Source organism: Leuciscus leuciscus (genome assembly GCF_965113295.1).
Source record: "Leuciscus leuciscus genome assembly, chromosome: 15".
NCBI classification, from domain to species: Eukaryota; Metazoa; Chordata; class Actinopteri; order Cypriniformes; family Leuciscidae; genus Leuciscus; species Leuciscus leuciscus.
Genome location: NC_138739.1, coordinates 42,067,454 through 42,092,832, shown reverse-complemented (window position 1 = coordinate 42,092,832; position 25,379 = coordinate 42,067,454). Strand labels below are relative to the sequence as shown.

Sequence of the window (25,379 nt, the reverse complement as noted above, 5' to 3'; positions counted from 1 at the left end):
AATGGAAGAACTCGATATTGGTATGCTTTGCCCCCGAAAGCAAACCTCAGGAACTTCCAATGACACAGACGGATGGAAATATGCGTCCTTGAGGTCTATCGTGACAAACCAGTCCTCGGACCTGATCTGTGGCACGATTTGTCTCAAGGTTAACATTTTGAACTTGAGCTGCATGGCTGACTCGCACAGAACTTGAAGATCTAAAATGGGACGCAATCCCCCGTCCTTTTTTGGAACTATGAAGTACCGGCTGTAAAACCCGGTTTCCCTGTTGGAGGGGGGTACATATTCTATGGCCCCTTTCTCTAACAGAGTGTTTACTTCCTGTTCCATAACCAGAACCTGCTCGGGGCCCACCACTGTGGGCAGGACCCCCATAAACCGCGGTGGGCGTTAATAGAATTGTATCTAATACCCTTTTTCCACGGTCTGCAGGACCCAACGAGAAACATTTGACAGTAGCTTCCACGCTGTCAAAGATTCTACTAGAGGTACCAGTCTCTCGAGACTGGTTTCTGGATTTTGTTGCTGTTGAGTAGTCGGTTCGTCGCCCTGTAACGGCGCACCGGCAGACTGCTCCAGCACCCTCCTCAGAGGGGGCGGGCATCCCGAGGCCACTACGTTTCCGGGTGGACCTTGAGATATGTGCTCGCCGGAGACCGCTGCGCCCTGTAACACCGGAGGCGGCAGGGTTGGCAGAACGGTCCCCTGAGGGCACCGAAGAGAGACGGCACCGTACTTTTCTCCTGCTGTTGAGTAGTCGGTTCGTCGCCCTGTAACGGCGCACCGGCAGGGAACGACCAAACAGACTGCTCTAGCACCCTCCTCAGAGGGGGCGGGCATCCCGAGGCCACTACGTTTCCGGGTGGACCTTGAGATATGTGCTCGCCGGAGACCGCTGCGCCCTGTAACACCGGAGGCGGCAGGGTTGGCAGAACGGTCCCCTGAGGGCACCGAAGAGAGACGGGCACCGTGAAAAGAGGTGTTAACCGCTCTGCTTCGGGGGGACTACCCTCATTTGTCCTGAGCCCTCAGACATCAGGACTTTTTCCCAGCAGCCTTCTTGGCGGTAATAACGGTCCGCAGATCCGTTTTACCCCTCGAAGACTGCTGGGTTTGAGAGCGCCCTCCGTGTCCCCGAGATTTTTGTGGGGGAGCACGAGAGGACACACTCTGTTTTTGAGTGGCACGATGTTCAGCGCTCTTTTTAGAGGAGTGAGGCTGCTCCCGCTCAGCAGCCTCAATGAAAGAACGGCGGGGGAGAAGTTTTTGTAATGCAGCTGCCTGTTTAGCAGCTTCCTGAGATTTAGCTACCGCACTGTTTACTGCATCACCAAATAAACCAACAGTGGAAACCGGAGCATCTAAGAGAACGTGCTTTTCTTTCTCTTTTATATTGCTCAAATTGAGCCACAGATGCCTCTCAGTGGCCACCAGGGCTGCCATAGACCGCCCGATTGATTTAGCGGTCTCCTTGGTGGCCCTGAGAGACAGATCTGTGGCTCTGCGTAGTTCGGCCACTGTGTCAGGACCAATTCCCCCGCCCTCCTCTAAATCCCCCAATAATTCTGCCTGATAGGCTTGCATAATAGACATCGTATGCAGACACGCTGCAGCTTGACCAGCGGCTGCATACGATTTATGAACCAGAGATGATGTGAATTTTACTGGCTTAGAGGGAAGTGAAGGAGCTTTCAGGGAAGATGCCGTTGCTGGAGAGAGATAGCTCGCAAGCGTCTCCTCCACCTTCGGCATCTCCCCATAACCATATTCTTTATATTTATGAATGGAAGAATAGTGGGATGTTTGTGGTGCATACACTCTGTATGAAACCGGTTTTCCCCACGATTTCGACACCTCGGTGTGGAGATCGGGGAAAAACGGAAGGCTTCTTCGCTGAGGCTGTGTACGAGATGGCAGGAAGCGTTCGTCGAGCTTACTTTTCGAACGAACGTCCTGCCTATCCTCTGGCCACTCAATAGATAATCTGTGAACTGCTCTCGTGACAACATCGAGCAATTCCTCAAAAGCGTGAGACTGAGGTGGCGAATCCTCAGACTCAGCTTCAATACTAACAACGTCCAACTCCTCAGAGCTGGACAATTGCAGTATTGGTGCCTCCATCGGGGGGGAAGAAACCGCAGCGCGTGCTTCCACACCCTGATGAGAGGCACTGGATCTATCAGAAGGATGTTGAGATAAGGCAGAGAACGTCTCAACATCCACTGATAAATCCATTTGTGAACCCCAGGTCTGAGATCGACGCCGTGCCTCGGCAGCGGCGGGACCCAAGCCCTGGGGAACGTGGTCGGGATTGAACCGAGCCAAGCGGGATCGGAGCGTACGCAATGGAAGCGCCTCGCAATGCACACAGTCACCACCCTCGAGTGCTGACTGGGCATGCTCCTCACCCAAACAAACAACACAAAGAGTGTGAGTATCACCTCCCGTTAAATAACGCGGGCAGGGATGGACACACACTCTAAACTGCTGCTTGCTCGCCATACTGAATATATATATATATATTAGTGGTGGGCCGTTATCGGCGTTAACGTGCTGCGTTAACGCGAGACTCTTATCGCGCGATAAAAAAAATATCGCCGTTAATCTATTCTCCAAGTTGGGTTGGGAGATGGCTCTATACTACACAAGCTATGATGACGCAATCTACCCGCGGCCGCGAGGTAAACCCGGCTGCAACGCATATTCGTCGTCATCTTAAGTAAACACGGCTGAAAGTGAAAGCTGGTGAAAAAGATCGGTGCAACATCCATTATTTGGACTTGGTTCGGGTTTAAGCCGTCAGACGAGCAGCAGCAAACTATATACAGAGTGTGTGGGGTAACAGTTCGGTAAGTTAACACACGACTAATCCGTTCTATCACCTCAAATTCAAAACGAAACATGATATCACTGAATACCAGCGCGCGTGTATTATTCCCATTCCAATATATCTTAGTGGTGTAGCACATAATCTCGATTTTAAGAATCGTTGTTGTGTTTCTTTTTAACTGAAAAGACATCAGTTAGACAATATTCTCATTTTAAATTTGGGGTTTCATAAGCTCCAAGCCATAATAAACATTAGACCTACTTAAGTCTCTGCAGCTAGTGTACTTAAATTTTATTTATCTGCAAAATTATGTTGTATACTTACAGTTTTGCACAATATATGTTCTCAAAACTACATACACCCTTTAAAAAAAAATACATTTAGCAGTTGTTTAGCATGGGTCTGTGTAATCTGTTCTGAAATGGTTTTATTATAATATACTGTATATCGTTATCGCAAGAGGCTGCAATGTATATCACAATATAGATTTTAGGCCATATCGCCCATCCCTAATTGATAGCCTATAGTAGTTGATAATAACATAGGCCAGGGCTCCAGACTGCGACCAAATGGTCGCATTTTGCGACCAAAATTTGAGAGTGTGCGACTGAATTTTTCATCCAGTCGCACATGTGCGACCAGTAAATTTGTTTTGTTTTTACACGTTAAACGGAAGGGGCGCGTCAATGAATCCGGAATGTGTGGCAGGCCAATGAGTGTGAGAAGAATTGGGAATGGCCACTGTAACTGGCTAATGTGTGGAGGGGGAGGGTCCTAGAGATAATCGAGCGCGCGTAAACGTCCGTGGGAAGGAGACGGAGACAAATATCAATGTCACAGACACAGCCGGATGATGATTCAGAATCAGAGGTTTGTGAGGTGATAAAGGCCCGAACCCACCATTTTCGGGAAGACTGGCTGCGAGAATTCAGCTGGTTGAGGTACTGTAAGGAGACGAACTTAATGAACTGCGAATGTTGCAGTCGCTATCCCAGAACTGCGGGGAAAACGAAGTTTGCAGACAGTGCAGGCACTTCGCAGTTTAAACACAATATGCTAGTTAGACACATTCTCAGCCTCAAGCATAGAGTATTCCGTGACATGTTAATAAATCAAAACAAAATGAAAGCGGAAAAAAACTGCGCTACTCATTTCTGCGTCACGGACCGTTTAATAGTTCGAACCAATAATAGACAGCGCAGAGCTTCTCTCGCCAGTCGCGGGCGGATCTCGATCACGCAACACCGTCACATCGTGGACATCCAGTGAAGAAATCCATTGAGTTCGCGACAGAATTAATAACATCGTTGCGAGATCCAGTGAGAAACATTCAGATTCAACGCAGAATTCTCTGTTATAAACCATATCAGATCAAACAGCGCTAACGTGGAAACCAGGAGAAACCAGGAGAAACATGTGCCATGAACGAACAAGTTATAGAAGGCTTTAGGTCCACAGATCAGCAACATTCACCATGGATTTAATGTAGTAACACTAACTGTAACGGTATACTGTGGTTATAACAGTAGCCTACACATATCTTTTTCCAGCACTTCAAAACTATAATATCATATTTAAATGTTATTTTTAATGTGTTGACCAAAACATTTTTTGTTCAACCTTTAAAGATTGTCTCTATTTATAAAACTAAAAGTTTCAAGAAGTAGGAAAACTCACACTTATTTAAAAAAATAAATTAAATTAAATTACCATTGTAAACATAGCTGCTGAGGGCGCTTATTGGCTATTTTCAATCCCTAATATCTATTTTGTCACTCATTTTGCTATTGAATTAATATTAAGACATTATGAATGATAATAGTTCAAGTTAATTTTATCTACACCTCAAATTAAGCTCAGTGCTTTGTCATCCCACAGTGCTACCAGATACTTTCTGTAGAACTTAGTGCCGCTGCCCTCAAATGTTAGTCTGGAGCCCTCTGAACTTAAAATAAAACTGCACATTGTAATTTCTGTACGTTAAGTCTATTTATTATCAAAGCATTTGTCAGTAATACAGTTATTTTTGGGGGAAATGTGAATAATTGCATTGCAAGGTGATTTAAGATGTGCCCCTAAATTTTCTGCTTGCGCTCCTAAAATTTTAAGTCAGGGGCTACAGCGCTCCTAATAAAAAAAGTTAGTCTGGAGCCCTGTAGGCCTACCTAATGTTGCCTACGGACGGTAACAGTACAGTAGTAACCTTTTACAGTCTATGAGTAGAACAGCTTTCTCAAGCAGTTTGTGATGCATTTTGGAAACAGGAGATGAGCCCCTGGTCTAATGCGCCACCTGGCTTGAGAAACCCGTTCTCAAAGACTTACTTTTATAGTCATTATTTGGGTAGTACACATATTCTGAATGCCTTCGGCAGAATTCAAATGAGCCATTTTAATCTAGATTAATCTAGATTAATTTTGAAATTAATCTAGATTAATCTAGATTAAAAAAATTAATCTATGCCCACCTCTAATATATATATAATATAGACAGACAACACCAAATAACAAGGACAGATTCAACACAGAGCGCAACTGAAGACTCAGAAAGCTTTCGTTTTCTGTTTCGGGCCGGCTTTTATAGCTTCCTGGTACGTGACGTCACCCGCCTCTGACGTTCCGCCACACCATTGGACTGATTTTACATGTGCTTCAAGACGTCATCACGCAAAGCGTTCCCATAGCGTCATTTCGACGCAACGCGAGTTCCCTTGAAAGGGAACTAGTTGTGTACTCAGTTTACTAGTTACACTTACAAGTATACTTCTAGTACATTGATATTAGTATAACACCGTATACTAATAAAATTATAGTAATAATAAATACATTTATTACGTATAGTAATACAATTATTTAAAAAAAACATACTGAGTTACTAAAACAATCTTTGTCAAAGAATACACTTGTTTGTTCACAATTTGAACTTTCTTGTTTCCATTTGTTTAATTTCAAGATCTGAGGTGAATTATTTATTATTGCTTTTACGGCTACAAAGCTGGAGCACTAAATGATATTAAAAGTCACATTACATGCTTTTAACATTAAATAAAGCACATAAACAGTACCTGAGATTATCATTGCCGCACTTTGTTCCAGCCGCGACGTCGCAGAAAAATAGAAACCGTTTCTAAAATAGAATCGTCGCGTGTCGCTGTCGCGGCTGGTTAGGACAAACACTCTGATTAAAATGGAAAAGATACCTTTTATCGCGTGTAGTTAGGACACGGTGTAAGTGTACTACAAGTATACTTAAAATTAACTTGAAGTATACTTATTTTTTTGTAAGGGTGCTTTAGCCTCAGTTGACATTAAATGGCTCATTACCAAATTTAAAAGTGCTGGCTAATGCTAAACGTAAATACTGAAAGATTGTTATTAATGTTGGCACTAATGATGTCTCCTGTTAGTTTACCCTGTTAACCATCTGCAAATCCTTCACTAACTTACATATTCACTGAGAGGAGACTGTGCTGTTCCATTAGTGCTCTCATCATCTGGCTGTTCCTCTGGGGCATTTTCATTCTTCTTGGCTGTACCTTTTTCTCCAGGCAAGGCAACTTCTCCCACTCCTAAGGATTCCTCCTTATAGTATTTCACAAACTGAGCCATAGCTTTCAGCTCCATTTCGGACAGGCTGTGGCAGTATGCAGGGTCGTGATCATAGGAAGGTAGCTGTCTGAACAGTTGCCTGTGACGATATAACGATCCTTCAGTGCCAGCCACGGGTCGTCTTTCTTCAGGGAGAAGCTCCATGTACTGCATCGCCTGACAGAAAGAAAGAATTATGTAAGAGAATAGCAAAAAAAAGGGAAAAACATTAAATATCTTGTATGTACTCATTTATTTATAGAGAATTATCAAAAGAAAAGTGACCGGTGGCATTATTTTGTGTCTCACACTGAGGAAAAGTGTGAAATGGTAGCAGTGTTACATCCTACAGTATACGATGTTATGTTGGCTTGAGAAAGTCAACATACTGCTCTTTGATTTTCTAATTGATTGGACTTGATGGTTTTCCTAAAATGGACAATCAAAACTCCCAAAATTCCCTAGACTTAGATTGACAGAATGTTCAAATGAGACAAGACTCTTCAGAGAATATTGTAGGGCACCTTTTGTCAATATGATTTACTGTCCCCCATCATAAAATGTTCAACCATTGATGTTCAATATTCAGTGATGGTTGAACAATAATTTTTTTCGTTCCTAATAAACTAGTTCCTAAATGTTTGGTGAAAAGTTGTTCACAGAGAACAGTGAAAAAGTAAAAAATGTAAATACTGTCTAATTATTAGGTCCATATAAATTAGGTCCATATAATCTTATTTTACTAGGGTATAGTGTTTCTAAATCAAATAAACGAAAAACAATGCAAGGAATGGTGTAAAACCCTACATTTTCAAATAATTGAGTGCCCAACTTATCTCCCTACCTTCTGTGTGCAGGCGGTGTGTCTGAGGGTTTGATACGAGACATGTAATGGTTAAATGCATGAAGACTTTTCTCTTTAAGATGGTAATCTTGGAACACTGATATAAAACGGTGGCAATATAGTTATGTCACGATATGCACAAATCACACAAAGCAGGAGAATATAAAACAAACAGACTTTAATTCAACAATCCAAACGATCACAGGGCATAGAAACTCAGGAGAACAGGAACCAACCACGATACATAGATGACACCAGACAAAAAAAAAATCTGAAACAAAAAGGGAGTATCTGTTATTGGGACAGAAGACCAGACATAACAATGCAACAAGTAGCAGAAGCTAGTGATGTCCAGAATCCATCTCCTGACCCATTCTCTGATTTGGTACAAAGTGGTCAGACAAACACTTCTACCATTAGTCACATCACCTTCGTTGTCTGCCTCTGCGAGGTGGATGAGTGCAGTGGGTGTCTACTCCATTGCTCACTCTTCTTTGAGATGCAACCACAGTTATATCCAAAGGATCAAGCAAAGATAGCATACATCATTTCATGTCTATCCGGCAGAGCGTTGCAATGGGCTAATTACATCTGGGAAGCAAGTTGACCCATGATGAATTCCTTGACAGCATTTACCAACCAGCTCAAGGAGGTGTTTGGCCAAACGGTGAGCCCATTGTCAGTGCATGATCAACTTTTCAGTTTACATCAAGGTAAACTTCCTGTTGCAGATTATGCTTTGAAATTCCGCACATTAGCAGCGACAGGTGGTTGGAATGAAGCTGCATTAATAACAGCTTACCATCAAGGACTTAATTCCACCATTCGTCAACAAAGGGCCATTTATGATGACATCATTGGTCTGGAAATCTTTATTCAACGCTCAATCCACATTTCGCCTGTATGCCTGTTTGCTGGATCAACCCGCTCACTCACATTCGTCCGCCTCACCACCTATCGCAACTCCAGTACCAGAACCCATGCAAGTCGACACTGTCCATCTGTCCAATGCGGAGTAACGCTCTTCATGAAGAAAAGATCTCTTTCTGGTGCTGGAAGGATCCACTGCTGATGTCATCCTGGGACGCCCTTGGATGCTTCAACACTCAAACAAAATGACCATCTCATTGGCCATGGGACTGTGCCATCGATCTGCTGTCTGGTTCTACTCCAACTAAAGGAAGGATTTATCCACTGTCCATCCCAGAGCAGAAGGCCAGTAACAGGTAGGAGCTGTACTATCTCAGCGGCAGGGGGAACCTCCGAGACTCTGCCCTGCCCTGGAGGTCCGAGCGGCGGATCTACGTGCCAACATCCATTCGTCTGCCCCTCATGGACACAATCCAAACCTCTCCGGGCTCTGGACACCCAGGCAGCCAACAGACCGTCTCGCTCCTCAGAAATCGTTACTGGTGGCCTAGTATGACCAAGGATGTCTCCCAATACGCCAGAGGATGCTCAGTCTGTGCCATGTCGAAGGTTCCACATCACTTGCCTGAAGGGAAACTGGTGCCCATACCACGGAGGCGCTGGTCACATTTGGGAGTGGACTTTTTGTCAGATCTCCCTCAATCTGGACACCTACACCTGCATCCTGGTAGTTGGTTGATCGCTTCTCGAAAGCTTGTAAACTGACCCCACTAAGGAGTCTACCAACAGCCTGCGGCGCTGTTCCAACACATTTTCCGTCACTTCGGAATTCCTGAGGATATCGTGTCAGTTTGATTCATTCTCACGGTTATGGCGTGCCGCCTTACAGCACTTGGGAGTCTCAGTGAGTCTGACATCTGGGTACAACTCTGTCCAACGGAGAAGATTCAGGAGATTGGGAAATATCTGCGGTCATATTGCCACCAACACCAACACGGCTGGAGCAAATTCCTTCCTTGGGCCGAGTATGCTCAGAACTCTCTGAGACAAGCTACAACTGGATTAACTCCATTTCAATGCATTCTCGGTTATCAACTGCCTCTGTTTCCCTGGTCAGGTGAGCCCTATGAAGTTCCAGCTGTAAACCATTGGTTTGAGGAAAGTGAGAGGGTCTGGGACTCAGCTCATGTTCATGTTTAGTGGGCAGTTCGGAGACACGAGAGCCAGGCCGATTGCAAGAAGAACTGCTACACCCCAGTACCATGTGGGACAAAAGGTCTGGCTCTCCGCCAGGGACATCCGTCTTCGACTGCCCTGTAAAAAGCTGAGTCCCTGCTACATCTGTTGATTCACTATCCAGAGGCAGATCAACGAAGTCACTTCAATCTTCCACAACACTAGCAAGGAGACATGGAAAGATGGTGATTTGGCAAGTGGTTATGACGTGTAGCCGATAAGCCTGTAGCTGCTTTGAGCTGTCGCTAACTTTCTCTCAAAAAGAACCCTGAAAAAAAAAAAAACAAGACCTACCCATTGGTGTTTAAAGTTAAGGAATGTGATCTACGAGAGATTATGCCACCAAAGAATATAAACTCAGGGCAACAACTGAAATCACAATCTCAAAATGACTCAGAACCCACGGATCAAGCTAGCAAACAAGTGGCTAGCGAGCATAGTTTGGGAATGTGGCTACAGATTCGGAGTTGCAATCTCACTCGAAGAGAATTGGAGAAGCTGAGGACAGAATTACGCATGCGGAATAAGACGTCGCAACACTCCAGCAGAAAACTAAGAGGCTAGAGGAGACGGTAGAGACATTAAGTAACAAGATCCAAGACCTGGAAGATTGAGGACGTCGCTCAAACCTGAGGTTAGTCGGCCTACCTGAAAAAGTAGATGGCGCAGATATGTGTGCTTTTCTGGAGGACTGGCTTCCCAAAGTTTGGGCCGACACCTTTTCTGTCACTCCTATCATTGAACGTGCCCATCAGGTGGGCCAGATCAATCCGAACCATCCTTCTGCTCCCAGAACAATTGTCATGAAGTTTCTGAACTATAAAGATCACAAAAAGACACTAAGAGCAGCTAGGAAACTTATTGAGATAAAATACGGAGACCAGCGAATTAATCTCTTTCCGGATCTGTCAGCTGAGATCCGTCAACAGCAGCGACGCTTCGACGCCGTGAAAGCCCTGCTGATATCTATGGATGTTCGGTACCGCATGCTTTATCCAGCGCATCTGATAGTAACCCATGCAGATCAGTGCGAATTTTCAAGACCATCTCAGAAGTGGAGGTTCTGGGTTTGTAAAGTACCACATAAATAGATCTATGCAGTATAGCTTGCTCTAATGGGCTGGTTTATTTTTTTCACACTTAAAAGAAAGTAAATCTCTTATATGATATACTATCTTGTCCTTTTGCCAGTGCATAGAAACCTGAACTAGGATGATCTATGATATGACATTCTACAGTTAATGTAAATACCTATATATGGTATTTAAGCAAAATTCAGATGTTCAAATAAAAATAAAAAATAAAAATTCTCTTCCCATATATGGGTAAGGTTTATGGTTTAATTGTACAATTTGTAGCGCGTTTGAAATGGAGTAATGTTTACAAGGTCACACCATATTGCTCCATATAATGTGGATCAACGTTTTTTTCATAACCGAAGTTTGTAATTTGGGTTACTCTCATGCATTTCATTTGGGGAAATGCATTGTTGTTTAAATTAATGGGGTTGGTGGGTTTTTTTTGTTTTAGTTTTTTTCTTCAGCTCAAACGAACTGACATCAACAGATGCAAGGAACTCCTCAATCCACATTTATTAGATGTAAGCTAATATGTTAGAGTTAAAGATTTGCAGTTGGAATGTAAGGGGATTGAATAAACTTGTTAATCTTAAACAGGTAATGGATAGGCTTAAACAAATAAAAGCTAACATAATATTTCTACAGGAGACTCATCTGCTAAAAGATGACACTAACCGAGTTTCAAAGAGGTGGCCGGGGCAGGTTTTTTCTTCCCCCTACACCTCATATGCTAGGGGTGTTATGATACTCATTCACAATTCACTCCCATTTCAGCTGCATAGACAGCATTTAGATCCACGGAGTAGATTTATAATCCTTAATGGTTTGATTGTGAATACTCAAATGAATGAGTTTATATGCTCCCAATGAAGATGATCACTAGGGGTGGGGGAAAAAATCGATTCTTAGATGCATGGCGATGCGGACGTGGACGATTCTGAATCGATTCGCAAATGTCAGAAATCGATTTTCTAAAAAAATATAGCCTATATTTTTCGGAACTCTAAAGCGGATGTACAATGCGCGGACCATAGACAGTATAAGAAAGGCGCCGACAGTTCTCGTGCACATAACAGAGACGCATGATGGCTGAGCGCCAAATTCGGCGCTCTCATTCCAGCGTAATAATCAAGGAACTCATTGCGGCTCATTACGCCTGCTGCACCCATGATACGGCCGCACAGTTCCTTGATTATTACGCCGGAATGAGAGTAGTTCCTAGCCATATAGGTTTAGAAAATCGCAACTTTTCATTTTCCGTCGATCTTAGTACACGGTTTAACTACAGAAGAGTCAAGTTTTAAATAGGAAAAATATTGAAACTCTTTGGTAATTTTGAAAGAAATGCTACTGGGCTCATCAGAATCAATGATCTATGCTAAGCTATGCTAAAAGTGGTACCGTCAGACCCGGAGTTCGGCAGAATGGATTCTAAAATGGTAAAACTCAACTGTTTAACTCTGGGAGAGTTGTAAAATGAGCATACTTCCGAAAAAAAGTGTTGAGGAATTATTGGAAGCTGTACAATGTATGAATAGTGGAAAGGCTCCAAGCCCAGATGCAATACCTGTAGAAATTTATTAGAAATTTTCTAAGAAGCTGCAACCGTACCTTTTGGAAATGTTTAATGAATCATATAAAACTGGGATTCTGCCCCCATCTTTAAGATCTGCAATAATTACTCTTGTGCTGAAAACGGGTAAACCTCCTATAGACAGAGCATCATATCGTCCTATTTCATTGATGTCCTGTGATACAAAAATACTTTGCAAGGCTCTAGCTAGGAGGATTGAAGTGTATATTCCAAAAATGATTATGAATGATCAGAATGGATTTGTTGTGGAAAGGCAAGCCTTTCATAATACTCCCAGAGTATTAAACGTAATACATAAGAAATATAATGCAAAAGACCATGCGATTCTATCCTTGGATGCCGAAAAGGCATTTCGACAGGATTGAGTGGCACTACCTGTTTGAGACACTTAGAAGATTTGGATTGGGAGATGGGTATTTAAAATGGTTGAAAAGACTGTACAATGATCCATCAGCTCAAGTTAACAAATAATCAGGTCTTAAATTCAGTTTGGAGAGAGGTACGTGGCAGGGATGCCTAATGTCTCCTTCATTGTTTTTATTTGCGATTGAACCCTTAGCTATGATCATTCGAAAAAGATCAGAGATAATGGGTATAAAAATTGGAGAGAGAGAGCACCGTATTGCATTGTTTGCAGATGACATAGTTCTATTTCTAACAAACCTAAAAAAAATCCATCACCACATTGACTAGTATTCTGGGTAGATTTGGTAGGCTCTCTGGGTATAAAGTTAATAATAATAGTAAGAGTAGTTTATTACTGTTAAATGGCCAGGAGAAGGAAGTCCCCTTAAGCTTTGCGCAATTTACCAATGCATCCAAAAGGTTTCACCTATATGGGGATTAAAATAACGCCTAATATAAATGATAAAGTCCCATCTAACTTTGACCCATTACTGAAAGGAGTCCTAGAGTCTATTAATAAGTGGGGCTCAATTCCCATTTCCTTAATAGGACGCATCAGTATTATCAAAATGTCAATTTTACCAAAATTCGTATGTTTTTTTCAATCTATCCCTCTTCCGACTAAGCTACTGAAAGAGATGCTTCCAGAGGTCATAGATCCTCTTCTTACTATCATAAATTCATCTTTGCTCTAGGATACGTACCAAAAAACTTTAAGCTGGCCATGATTAAACCGCTTGTTAAAAAAACGCAACTTGATCGTAAAGAACTAGTCAATCCGAATCTACCTTTTCTGTCAAAGATACTAGAAAAGGCAGAATCCTCACAACTGTGTTCCTTTCTTGAAAGAAATGATATCTGTGAGGATTTTCAGTCAGGATTTAGACCATACCATAGTACTGAGACTGCTCTCGTTAGAGTCACAAATGGCTCTCGTTAGAGTCACCACTCTTATCATCCGATCGTGGTTGTATCTCTCTATTAGTGTTACTTGATCTTAGTGCTGCATTTGACACTATTGACCACACCATTCTTTTAAATAGACTTGAACATTATGTTGGCATTAGTGGAATTGCATTAACATGGTTTAAATAATACTTATCTGACCGTTATCAGTTTGTAGCAGTAAATGAAGAGATGTCTCATCGATCACAAGTTCAGTATGGCGTACCACAAGGCTCAGTACTAGGACTGTTGCTGTTCACTCTGTACATGCTACCCTTGGGAGATATCATTAGGAAACATGGAATTAGCTTTCACTGTTATGCTGATGATACTCAGCTCTATATTTCTTCACGCCCCGACGAAACTTACCAATTCACAAAATTATCAGAATGCATAGCTGATATAAAAAATTGGATGACTAGTAATTTCCTACTACTTAATAATGAAAAAACAGAGATTCTAATTATTGGACAAAAAACGTCCTCACGCAATAACCTAGAATACTGTCTAACACTTGATGGCTGCTCTGTCAAGTCCTCGTCGTCGGTTAGGAACCTGGGTGTGCTCTTTGATAACAATCTTTCATTTGAAAGCCACGTGTCTAGTATCTGTAAAATCGCATTCTTCCATCTTAAAATATATATAAATTACGACATATGCTTTCAATGACAAATGCGGAACAGTTAGTTCAGTTAGTTCATGACATCAAGGCTAGATTATTGTAATGCTCTACTGGGTGGTTGCCCTCCACGCATAATAAACAAACTACAGCTGGTCCAAAACGCAGCAGCTCGAGTTCTTACCAGAACCAGGAATTATGACCATAGTAGCCCCGTTCTGTCAACACTGCATTGGCTCCCTATTAAGTGAAAGTGAAAGTGAAAGTGACAGCCAAGTATGGTAACCCATACTTGGGAATTTGACCTCTGCATTTAACCCATCCAAGTTAATGCACACACATTAGGAGCAGAGTAGTGAGTAGTTAACACACACACTGCAAACGTGGATACACACACCCAGAGCAGCGGGCAGCCTTTGTGTGGCGCCCGGGGAGCGATTAGGGGTTAGGTGCCTTGCTCAAGGGCACCTCAGTCATTTCCCACCGGCTCTGGAATCGAACCAGCAACCTTTGGGTTACCTCTTCAACTCCCTAACCACTAGGCCATGACTGCCCCATATAAAACATCATATAAATGTTCAAATATTGCTGATTACTTACAAAGCACTAAATGGTTTAGCTCTGCAGTACTTGAGCGAGCTCTTAACGCATTATAGTCCTTCACGTCTATTGCGATCTCAAAATTCTGGCTAGTTGATTGTTGACCATTGTCCGGGAAGCAGACACACTCTGTCAGTTCAAAGCTAGACTAAAAACACATCTCTTTGACCTAGCATACACATAACACATTATAAACTCCTATCATTCAATGTTAGGCTGCATAGATTAGGTCAGCCGGAACCGGGAACACTTCCCATAAATCCTGATGTACTCGTTACATCATTAGAAGAATGATGTACACTAATATTAGTCTTTCTGTTTATCCCGAGGTTTACCGCAGTCCGCCGGATCCAGGCCGTATCCAGATCTGATGAAGGACCTGCACCTGGACACGACGACAGCGCAGTCCTGAAGTGTCAACTAGTCTCTCCCCTGTGAAGGCCTCCTTCCTTCCCTTTACCTCTCTACAGACAAGTAATTTGGTGAGATCAATTTGTAAAGAAAGACTACGCACCTGCGCACATACAGTATATATTCAAACATGCATACCTATACACTGAACACGTAATTTGCATTACTTTAGATTCTCATCTTAAGTTTGATAGTCATGTAAAGAGACTGTGCAAAACTGTCAAGACAAATTTAAACTGCTTCCGATTAATAAGACAATATATACCCATTAAGGCAGCACAGCAGTTTATGCACTCTATGATATTTTCTCATCTATCGTATTGCATTACTGTTTGGGGTCAGGCCAATCAAACAACAATTACACCCGTTAGGTCATTATATAAACAGGCATTAAAAGTAATGGACCAGAAACCTGTAAGATGGCACCATTGCCTCATTCTAAGGAAGCATAATGTTTTCAGTTTTGACAGTTTTGTAAATTATTCATTTCTAAAACTACTTTTTAAGTGTGTGAACAACCTTGCACCAGAAATATTTTGTCAACTAGTAGCGAAACAAAAGAGTGGAATAAGAACTAGAGGCACAGTAAGTGGAAACTGTATAGCCGCAAAACGTAGAACAACATTTGGTCAGACATCATTTTCAGTAAGAGGCATAAAATTGTGGAACGCCTTACCATCAGAAATGAAAACACTGACAGAACTCAAGGTTTTTAATACACATTTAAAGCAATGGCTGAAACTGAAACAACTCTGTGAACACTGACTGTGCAGGATACAACACAATGCATACAAACATAAAGTTGCATATGTTAGCATGCACAGACATATGCATACTTTTGTGTTTTTGTATTGTTAAATGTGTCTAGATTTTGTTTTATAGTGATTTCTACATCGATTTAAGCCCATATCTTATTTCATGTATTGGATGTATTTATTGTATGTATTTTAATAGTTATAATTTTTTTATTCAATACTCTGTAATTTCTGTTTTAATCTTACAAGCCTAACCAGGGACAGGGGTTGCAAATTAGTCATGGCTATAAACCTGTATGCATGGCATCTACTTTGTATTTTTTATAAAGCAATGTTCTATGCATTTGTCCCTGTCAAATAAACATTAAATAAATAAATGTGCACGCTGTCAGCGTTTTCACAGATTCAAGTTTATGCAGAGATGATAACATTTAAAAAAAAAATTCAATGCTTGCACCTTGGAACCCATTTCAAGGTTTGCGTTCTCGGGCCCCAGGCACTGTTGTTGTGTGGATGAGCGGCTGGAGCGCGTTAAGGGTTTTCTGTTAGAACGGTGTCGTGTTAGCGGCCCCTAAGTTAATAACTACTGATCTTTGTGACGGAAGTGAATCAATCAAAACTAACTGGCTGGAAAATAACTTTATTCTAGAGCTGCTGTAAAGCCAAAACAATCTCTGTTACTTAAATTTCCTATTATCACTGTAAAGCTGCTTTGAAACAGTCCATATTGTTAAAAGTGCTATATAAATGAAGGTGACTTGACTAGACTTGACTATTATTTTAAGGAACACTTATTACTAATGCAATTCTTGTCTAATAAAGGTTGTTTTAAGCCACTTAATCAATGACATTTTCACATTTTATATGACCTAATCTAAAGTGAGAACTATTAACAGTTAATAAGTTGTTAAAGCACAAAAAAAACATTATCTAATTCTTTACATATGAGCTAATTAAACAATATTACAGTGACAATGAATGAAAAACTCACTATTTGTATATAGCCTATTAATATATTAAAACTATAGAGACTACAATACTATAATGATTCCTGTCTGGTGTTTCCCTTGTCTTGTGTGGACTTTAGTTATTTCCTGTTCTGTGTCATGTTTTGTAGTCCTTTGTAGTTTTTCTAGTTTATTAGTATCCCCAGGTGTTTCTGATTAACCACGCCCTCTTGTTATATTGTTTAGCTTGTTAGTCTCTGTATTTAAACCCTGTGTCTTGTTACAGTGTTTGTGGGTTCATGATGTTGTTAGATGTTGGTTGTGCCATTCTGTTTCCTATGCCTGATATTTTGAGTCTGTCTAGTCTTTAGTTTATTTAATAAAAGTACTACTACTGCTGCATTTGGATCCTGCTTCCTTCTATGTTCCAGCCTGCCACGTTACAAATACATTAAATATGAATTAACTATAAACTAATAGTTTGCAAATGATTTGTAAATACTTATTACTGTACACTTATTATAAAGTGTAACAGAATAAAGTATACTTGTAATGCAATGCTAATCGACATAGCCTTTATCCCTAAACAAAATACTATAAAATAATAGCATTTCTGTTTCGTATGATACGAAGCCACATCAGATCACAAAAGGAAGTTATTTCTAACACTTGACTGACGTTATGAATTAAGTTTGGAGTAAAAACATGTCATTAAATGTTCTCTTTTGTTAGACAAGGTTGTAAACGCATCTCATTACAAGTTTGGAAAGATGTTTGGCGCATTGCTTACAAGTGACTCAAACTCGCAGCGCTTGCAGAGATGGAGCAGCATTTACTGCGAACCGATCGATCCGCTCTGATGGCAGTGTGCTTCACCATGAAACACGCTGCACATATATTTATTTAATTTCATAATCGCACTAAGCCAAATCTCGGTTTCAGTTTAATTTCAGTTGATCATGCAGTCCTAGATTAACCTCACACAAACAAACACACAACACACAAACAATCGGCACACATGCAAAAACTGTATCGCACGCATGCTACTGAGGTAAATTTGTTCATCGCACAGATAGATTTTATCATAGCATGTACTATGATATGATCTAGCAAGGGCTGAGTTCTGCACACTCACTTCGGCCCCGGGAGTATGAGCGGGGCTACACTCCATTCCCTCATACTCCACTATAACGCTTACTGGAACGGACATTGCACGGCTCTTGCACCTGATCAGTATCCGTAACAGGCTTGTAACGGGATGAATGGGATGAACGTGGCTTCAGGAAAAAGTTCCATAAAAGACATAAGGGCTGGCTCACACACCTGGTCAGACATGGCTCACTGTGGCTTTAGGTTTGCGGTGGGCTCAGGCTTTTTATCCCAATGTCTCTGCTTTTGGGCTCTGGCTCGTACTTCGTACTCTTTAAATGTATTTGTGGATCAAAATCTATTTATCTGGAAATATGCAACAATTCTAACCCCATACAAAGCTCTCCAAAAGGCTAGATTTTTTTAATGTAAAAACAGGAATGTTCAGAAAGCTGAAGAAAACCTGAGAGAAAAACGAAAGATGAAAGGGCTTTAGTAGGAGCACAGGCGGCATGCGTCCTGGCAGCCAATTGTGGACAATAAAGTATAGGGCTTATTTCCAGAGCCCTGGCCTACTCTGAATGGTCCACTGCTGGACTAAATAAGAAGTTTGTGTAAGAAAAGCTGGCCCTGTGAGCTGCTGTACTCCCTGGAGGTGGTGGAAAACGCCAGCGCATTCTGCTATCAAAATAATCGTACAAATCCCGACCTAGTCTGGCATCCTTCATTCCACCCCTCCTACGGTACCTTGCGATTGAAATGATCCCCTTAAATGCATGTGAGATCAGTGGGACAAATTTATATGCGGCTCTTTCCATTAAGTCAAATGTGAAGTATGTGCCCAGTGAGATGATAAAGCAAGGCTGTTCCATACCTTTAGCTCATGGAGAGGGTTATTTTTAACATGGGATGTTTCACCAAACACCAGCCAAATTCCTGTAAAACATCAGACTGACATTTGACAAGAAATGCTAATGCTAAGAATAAATAACCTTTGAGATAGTTGAGGATTGTTGTTTAATTGCACTGCTGCGAAGTAGTTCCAGGTCTTGATCGCATTACAGTTTCATGATACTTCATCAAAGTCTTTCAGTTATAATAAAAATCAATACACTCTACCACCAGGGTGTGCAGTAATGGATTACAAACACTCCTGTTAATCTAAGTAGTTCTTTTTTTTTTTTGATCAGAAAGAGTACTTTTTAAATAGTTTAAAATTGTGTATTTTTACTTTTACTTGAGTACATTTTATGTACAATTTTATTTACATGCATCAACTTGACTGGATAGGGAGAGAGTAATCGGTCTCCTGATTCCTATCAAATCTACTGCACATACAAAACCTTAACCACAGGTTTAGCTTTGGATCTAAACCGGCAGGTTCTGCTTACCAGATCTGTAGGCTATATCTACAGGGCCTAATATTTGGTGCGAGGTTGCGGCTATTGAGTACAATCAGTGCCTGTCCTCCCTATACACAAAGCACGCAAGTTGCATAGGGCCCCCGAACCACCAGGGGCTCTCAAAATGATTTAATGACTAGGGTTGTGTTTTAGTTTAGTTTCTGATTTTGTCTTACAGGCAGCGATTGAGAAAACATGATGATGCATTCCGTTCCTTTCCTTTAGAGCGGTGCGCTGTCGTCCTTTCTACGTAACATCCAAATCAGTCAAATCATGTAGCATGACTGTCGTAATATACAGTCTCCTGACCGACGTGCTCGATACTAAAAAAAGAGTTAAAAGCGTATTGAGCTGCGAAAGAGACGCTGTTCCCCAGGCGGCTTTCTATGCATGCGATCCGAGATGGAGCGAAACACAGATGGGCTACTTTGGACTTCGGGTGTCCACTTAGACGAACATATAGAGAGAGGTGCGATCTGCACTGCCGCGTCACATTCTAAAACTCTTAATAAAAAGGAAAAATAGCTTAGCATGACTAAATGTACTATAATTGAAGGACCAAATTCAGTATGCACCTTACTGATGACCCATGCATGGTGATAAAACTACAGCTTGTTAATAAACAGTTTTTTGTTTGATTCATTTCATACAATCTGTTTTTCAGTCAGCAAAATGTTTTGTTCCAGTCAGTTGTGAATGCTTCCAATATAGCAGTTTATTTGCCGAGAACGCCACGGCCCTGCAAAGAGATGTGCTTTTGTGTGTGTATTTCTTTTCTTTTGAAGTTTCCCTGGAAATACTTCCATATTTAATGCAAATTTCCTTACAAATTATATTATCAGCATAGCAACTTGAGTGAATGTAGCTGTGTTAAAGGTAGGGGATGATGCCCCCCTTTAGAACAATGTGCATTTACTTTTAAATTGTAACATATTGAATGGAATTGGATGTTAGCCAGCTATCTTAACCTATTTCAGTGCACTAGGTGAGGTAAACGGTTTGATAATATTGGTGATCACTAAACACTAAAGAGAGAGATTGGCTCTTTTTAATCTCTTTTTAACCCATCTCTGGTGTGTAATGAACTCTTGTGTGAGTTTCTAAAGGTTTTTGTTTTCTTTGTACTATTCTGAACATTGATATTTTATGTGCAACAATTGATCGCTTAGTGTTTAAGGCCTTACAACTGATTTTAAATCTATTTTTGTTCATACATTATGATTTAAATGGTGATGAGTGTGCTGCAATTTCATCTTTTCATCTCTGTAATACACTTCCTGTGTTGCTTTGATGTATTTTAAAAAGTTGGCAGTCAAAATTAAAACTGTTGGATGATAGATATTCTTTCTGACAAAAAACAAAATATAATGTGAGTTACAGAATATCATTTTTATACAGTTTTCAAATGTTTTGAATTGCAGTGTACAGTGTGTATTATAAGGGGGAAGAATCTGCAGCTCACTACTCATGAGTACTTTCAAATAAGTTTAGATTCAAGATGAATGGCGTGCTCAATTCCTTTTAAGTTTGATTTGGGTGCTCTTCGGTCCAAGGTAGAACATCTAAGAGGCAGGATAGAGAAAGAATTCTCTGATAACCGAGGCACTCCTTAATTAAAATGTCTTTATTACAAAAATGACATTTCCTAACTGGACAACTTTAAAAAGCCCACTTTCTCTATACTTTCAAATAAGCTAATCTTTTACTATTACTCAAGTAGTTTTTTTAGGCAAGTACTTTTTACTCTACTCACAATAAATCTTTTGGAAAATAATGGTACTTTTTTACTTGCACTTTTATTTTTCAGTACTCTTTTCACCCCTGCCTACCACAGTAAAATAACCAGAAAAAGACAAAGGTATTAGGAAAGGATATTTTATAAATTGGCACGTTTTAGCACTGTTGGTTATAGTGTTTCATTACTTTTTATTCATGTTTTGAAGAACTTCATTATTTGTGAAAAATACTGTTGGTCGACACTACTGAGAAACCAAATGATTGAGTTGTTTCAATGTGGCCCACACAACCAGTGGAAGACAGGTTATAAGGTTTACTAGTCTTTGAGAATCATCAGTTTATCTTTCATAAGATAATGTAACTCTATATAGTAACATCCAACTGAATTCAGGTCACTTAAATTTAAAATATGCTCTTTACCTTACATTCATAGTATTCTTTTAGTAGTTGTGTTTACTTTTAGTAGTTCTGTGTTGATGATACAGCAAGAGGCTCTGCAAGTTATCAGTGTCTCACAAATCCTTCAGACTGGTCAGTTGACAAACTCACTCAAATATACATTATTTAATTAAGATCAGATGTCATGCTTACTGATAGTGGTACTTTGTGATCAAGGTCGGCACCACATAATTGCTAGCAAGCAATTTTTTTTCATGTCTTGCCAGATAAAAACACCAAGGGAGGCCTCAGGAATGCCAGCTAATGTCCATTATGACAAAAGCAATCTACCAAAAGCAGCGCAAATTAGCATAGGGTCGCAGATAAGCAGAGGCATTCCTAATAAATGAGCATGACTGGAGAAACATCTCTCCCCTCTACACTCACTGTCTGCGGTGCCTCCTCATACAGCAGCCATCACAGCATGACAAGCACAAAATGGGCTAAGACTGCTTTTTTCTGATTTTAAATAATGGTGCAAATAGCAGTAAATTGACTAGCGCAAACCTTAGTAAATCACATTGAGTGGTATATTAAAAACTCTGCCCCCATACATTTTCCGTCTGAAAGGGAAACATCTACAAATGCATATGCAATAACAACAAAACATATATATGTTTACATATATATGTATGTAAATATGTAAACATATATATATGTAACATATATATGTAAACATATACAGTGGGGAGAACAAGTATTTGATACACTTCCAATTTTGCAGGTCCAGAAAATCACATTGTATGATTTTTAAATAATTAATTTGCATTTTATTGCATGACATAAGTATTTGATCACCTACCAACCAGTAAGAATTCTGGCTCTCACAGACCTGTTAGTTTTTCTTTAAGAAGCCCTCCTGTTCTCCACTCATTACCTGTATTAACTGCACCTGTTTGAACTCGTTACCTGTATAACACCTGTCCACACACTCAATCAAACAGACTCCAACCTCTCCACAATGGCCAAGATCAGAAAGCTGTGTAAGGACATCAGGGATAAAATTGTAGACCTGCACAAGGCTGGGATGGGCTACAGGACAATAGGCAAGCAGCTTGGTGAGAAGGCAACAACTGTTGGTGCAATTATTAGAAAATGGAAGAAGTTCAAGATGACGGTCAATCTCCCTCGGTCTGGGGCACCATGCAAGATCTCACCTCGTGGGGCATCAGTGATCATGAGGAAGGTGAAGGATCAGCCCAGAACTACACGGCAGGACCTGGTCAATGACCTGAAGAGAGCTGGGACCACAGTCTCAAAGAAAACCATTAGTAACATACTACGCCGTCATGGATTAAAATCCTGCAACGCACGCAAGGTCCCCCTGCTCAAGCCAGCGCATGTCCAGGCCCATCTGAAGTTTGCCAATGGCCATCTGGATGATCCAGAGGAGGAATGGGAGAAGGTCATATGGTCTGATGAGACAAAAATAGAGCTTTTTGGTCTAAACTCCACTCACCGTGTTTGGAGGAAGAAGAAGGATGAGTACAACCATTCCAACCGTGAAGCATGGAGGTGGAAACATCATTCTTTGGGGATGCTTTTCTGCAAAGGGGACAGGACGACTGCACCGTATTGAGGGGAGGATGGATGGGGCCATGTATCGTGAGACCTTCCCTCAGTAAGAGCATTGAAGATGGGTCGTGGCTGGGTCTTCCAGCATGACAACGACCCGAAACGCGCAGCCAGGGCAACTAAGGAGTGGCTCCGTAAGAAGCATCTCAAGGTCCTGGAGTGGCCTAGCCAGTCTCCAGACCTGAACCCAATAGAAAATCTTTGGAGGGAGCTGAAAGTCCGTATTGCCCAGCGACAGCCCCGAAACCTGAAGGATCTGGAGAAGGTCTGTATGGAGGAGTGGGCCAAAATCCCTGCTGCAGTGTGTGCAAAGCTGGTCAAGAACTACAGGAAACGTATGATCTCTGTAATTGCAAACAAAGGTTTCTGTACCAAATATTAAGTTCTGCTTTTCTGATGTATCAAATACTTATGTCATGCAATAAAATGAAAATGAATTACTTAAAAATCATACAATGTGATTTTCTGGATTTTTGTTTTAGATTCCATTACTCATAGTTGAAGTGTACCTATGATAAAAATTACAGACTTCTACATGCTTTGTAAGTGGGAAAACCTGCAAAATCGGCAGTGTATCAAATACTTGTTCTCCCCACTGTATATATATACAGTATATATACAAGGGTGTGTCAGCTCACCTCTCTTGTTTACATTGTACACCAATGATTGTATCAGCTCTGAGCCAAACCAATATATAGTAAAATTCTCAGATGATACTGTCCTTCTCAGTTTGCTTACTAAAGAAAGCAACATAAACATTCACCAATTTGCTGTGGACAAGTTTGTCAACTGGTGTGATTCACACCAACTTCATATCAACACAAGCAGAACTGTGGAAATGTTGGTAGACCCCAAATCAATTGGAGATCAGAGCCCTGTGGTCATCCATGGTCATGACATCAGGCAGGTGATATCCTTTAAATACCTAGGAGTGTTTATTGATAATGACCTGAGTTGGCGCACACGTTACAAATGTCTGTGCCAGAACACATCAGCGCCTCTATTTTTTGCGCAGACTTAGAATGTTTGGGATCTGTAAAAATATTATGTTAATCTTTTATAAAGCAACAATAGAGTCCATTCTTCGGTATGGTATCACCAGCTGGTTTGGAAATTTGACAGTTAAATCAAAAACTCCGATTTTTAATCTGGTCAAGACGGCAGGTAAAATTATGGGTACACCTGCACCCCTCAACCCGCAGGAGCTTTTTGACCAGACAACAATCAGGCAGGCTAAGATCATTATATCTGATAACTCTCATGTGTTGTTTTCAGAGTTTGAGCTTTTGAACTCAGGAAAGAGGTACAGGGTTCCTCTGTGCAAATACAACAGGTATAAGCGCTCATTTGTTCCTCTCTCAATTAAGCTCATAAATGATCAGTGATGAACGTGTGACCATGAATTTATTAATGTACTGTATATCTGTGATTGAATGTTATGTATGGACATGATATGATATTACTTTTGCACAAGCAGATTTTAGAAAATGGTGATTTGCAATTTGCACAGCTCTTTGAGTAGCCTTAATGTTCTATGTACTTTTTGTCTTTTAACTGTTTTAACCCTGTATCTGTGTTTTGTCTCTGTTGTAATCTTTTTGTAGCAATCTCTTTACATCCAAAACGAATTTCTCCTTGGGGAGACAAATAAAAATACTTTGACTTTGATATAATGTGTCCATGCCTTTTCAGCGCTAATTTTTCAATGCGTGTCTTCAGTAAATCAGATAGGAGGAGTTGAGTTAACTGTGGTAGAAGTATACTGTTGTGCTGTTCTCTGAAAAAGTTAAAGATTCTGATTTCATGGTAATTCCAGGAGCCACATTTTATCCTCACAAGACACAGAACTAAAGCACACCTTGTGATTTTTGTTTTTCACCTTGTGGATCAGGACTTAGACATTTTAGAAGCTGGTAAAATAGCACCACCAGGAATATTTACCAACTAAACCCTGGTTGTCTTGCTCATTACTGGTACCATCATAGCTCGTCTGTATTCACCAGGAGCATGTCACCAGAACAATGAACTACGTTCATTTCACATTACAGCTAGTACCACCGCCTGACCGTAACCAGGATAAACTACTAAATATAAAGGATGCATTGATTTGTTTGAGCTTTCATGGTTCTCTTACCAGTTTCTGGGTGAGGCCTGGTGGGACCCAGTCATAGGTGACTGTGTTGAATGTTGGGTCTTTACGGGAGACCACTGGGTTGGTGACAATCATGTGGTTGCGTTTATAGACCCTCATGCCGTCTCCTCCCTTAACCTTAGCTGTGAGATGGGCATAACGGGACTCTGCCAGCAATCTCCCAACCTTGCGGTCGTCTTCGCTGTCGGAGCTGGACACATGCTCCTCCTGACCGCAGTGGCACTGTGTGCAAGCTTTTCTGCAAAAATTAAGATTAGATT

General features: G+C 41.0%; 1 protein-coding gene across 2 annotated transcripts in view; it reads right to left on the bottom strand.

The window, feature by feature from the left end:
• lmcd1 (LIM and cysteine-rich domains 1) overlaps window positions 1-25,379 on the bottom strand; it is a 64,322-nt gene that overhangs the window by 27,056 nt on the left and 11,887 nt on the right. For both annotated transcript variants that reach the window (XM_082139760.1, XM_082139761.1), the window contains 2 exons: window positions 25,102-25,357; window positions 6,280-6,597 (listed from right to left, as the gene is read on the bottom strand). In XM_082139760.1, the coding sequence (XP_081995886.1) occupies window positions 6,280-6,597; window positions 25,102-25,357 (574 nt within the window). The remainder of the gene's footprint in view (window positions 1-6,279; window positions 6,598-25,101; window positions 25,358-25,379) is intronic.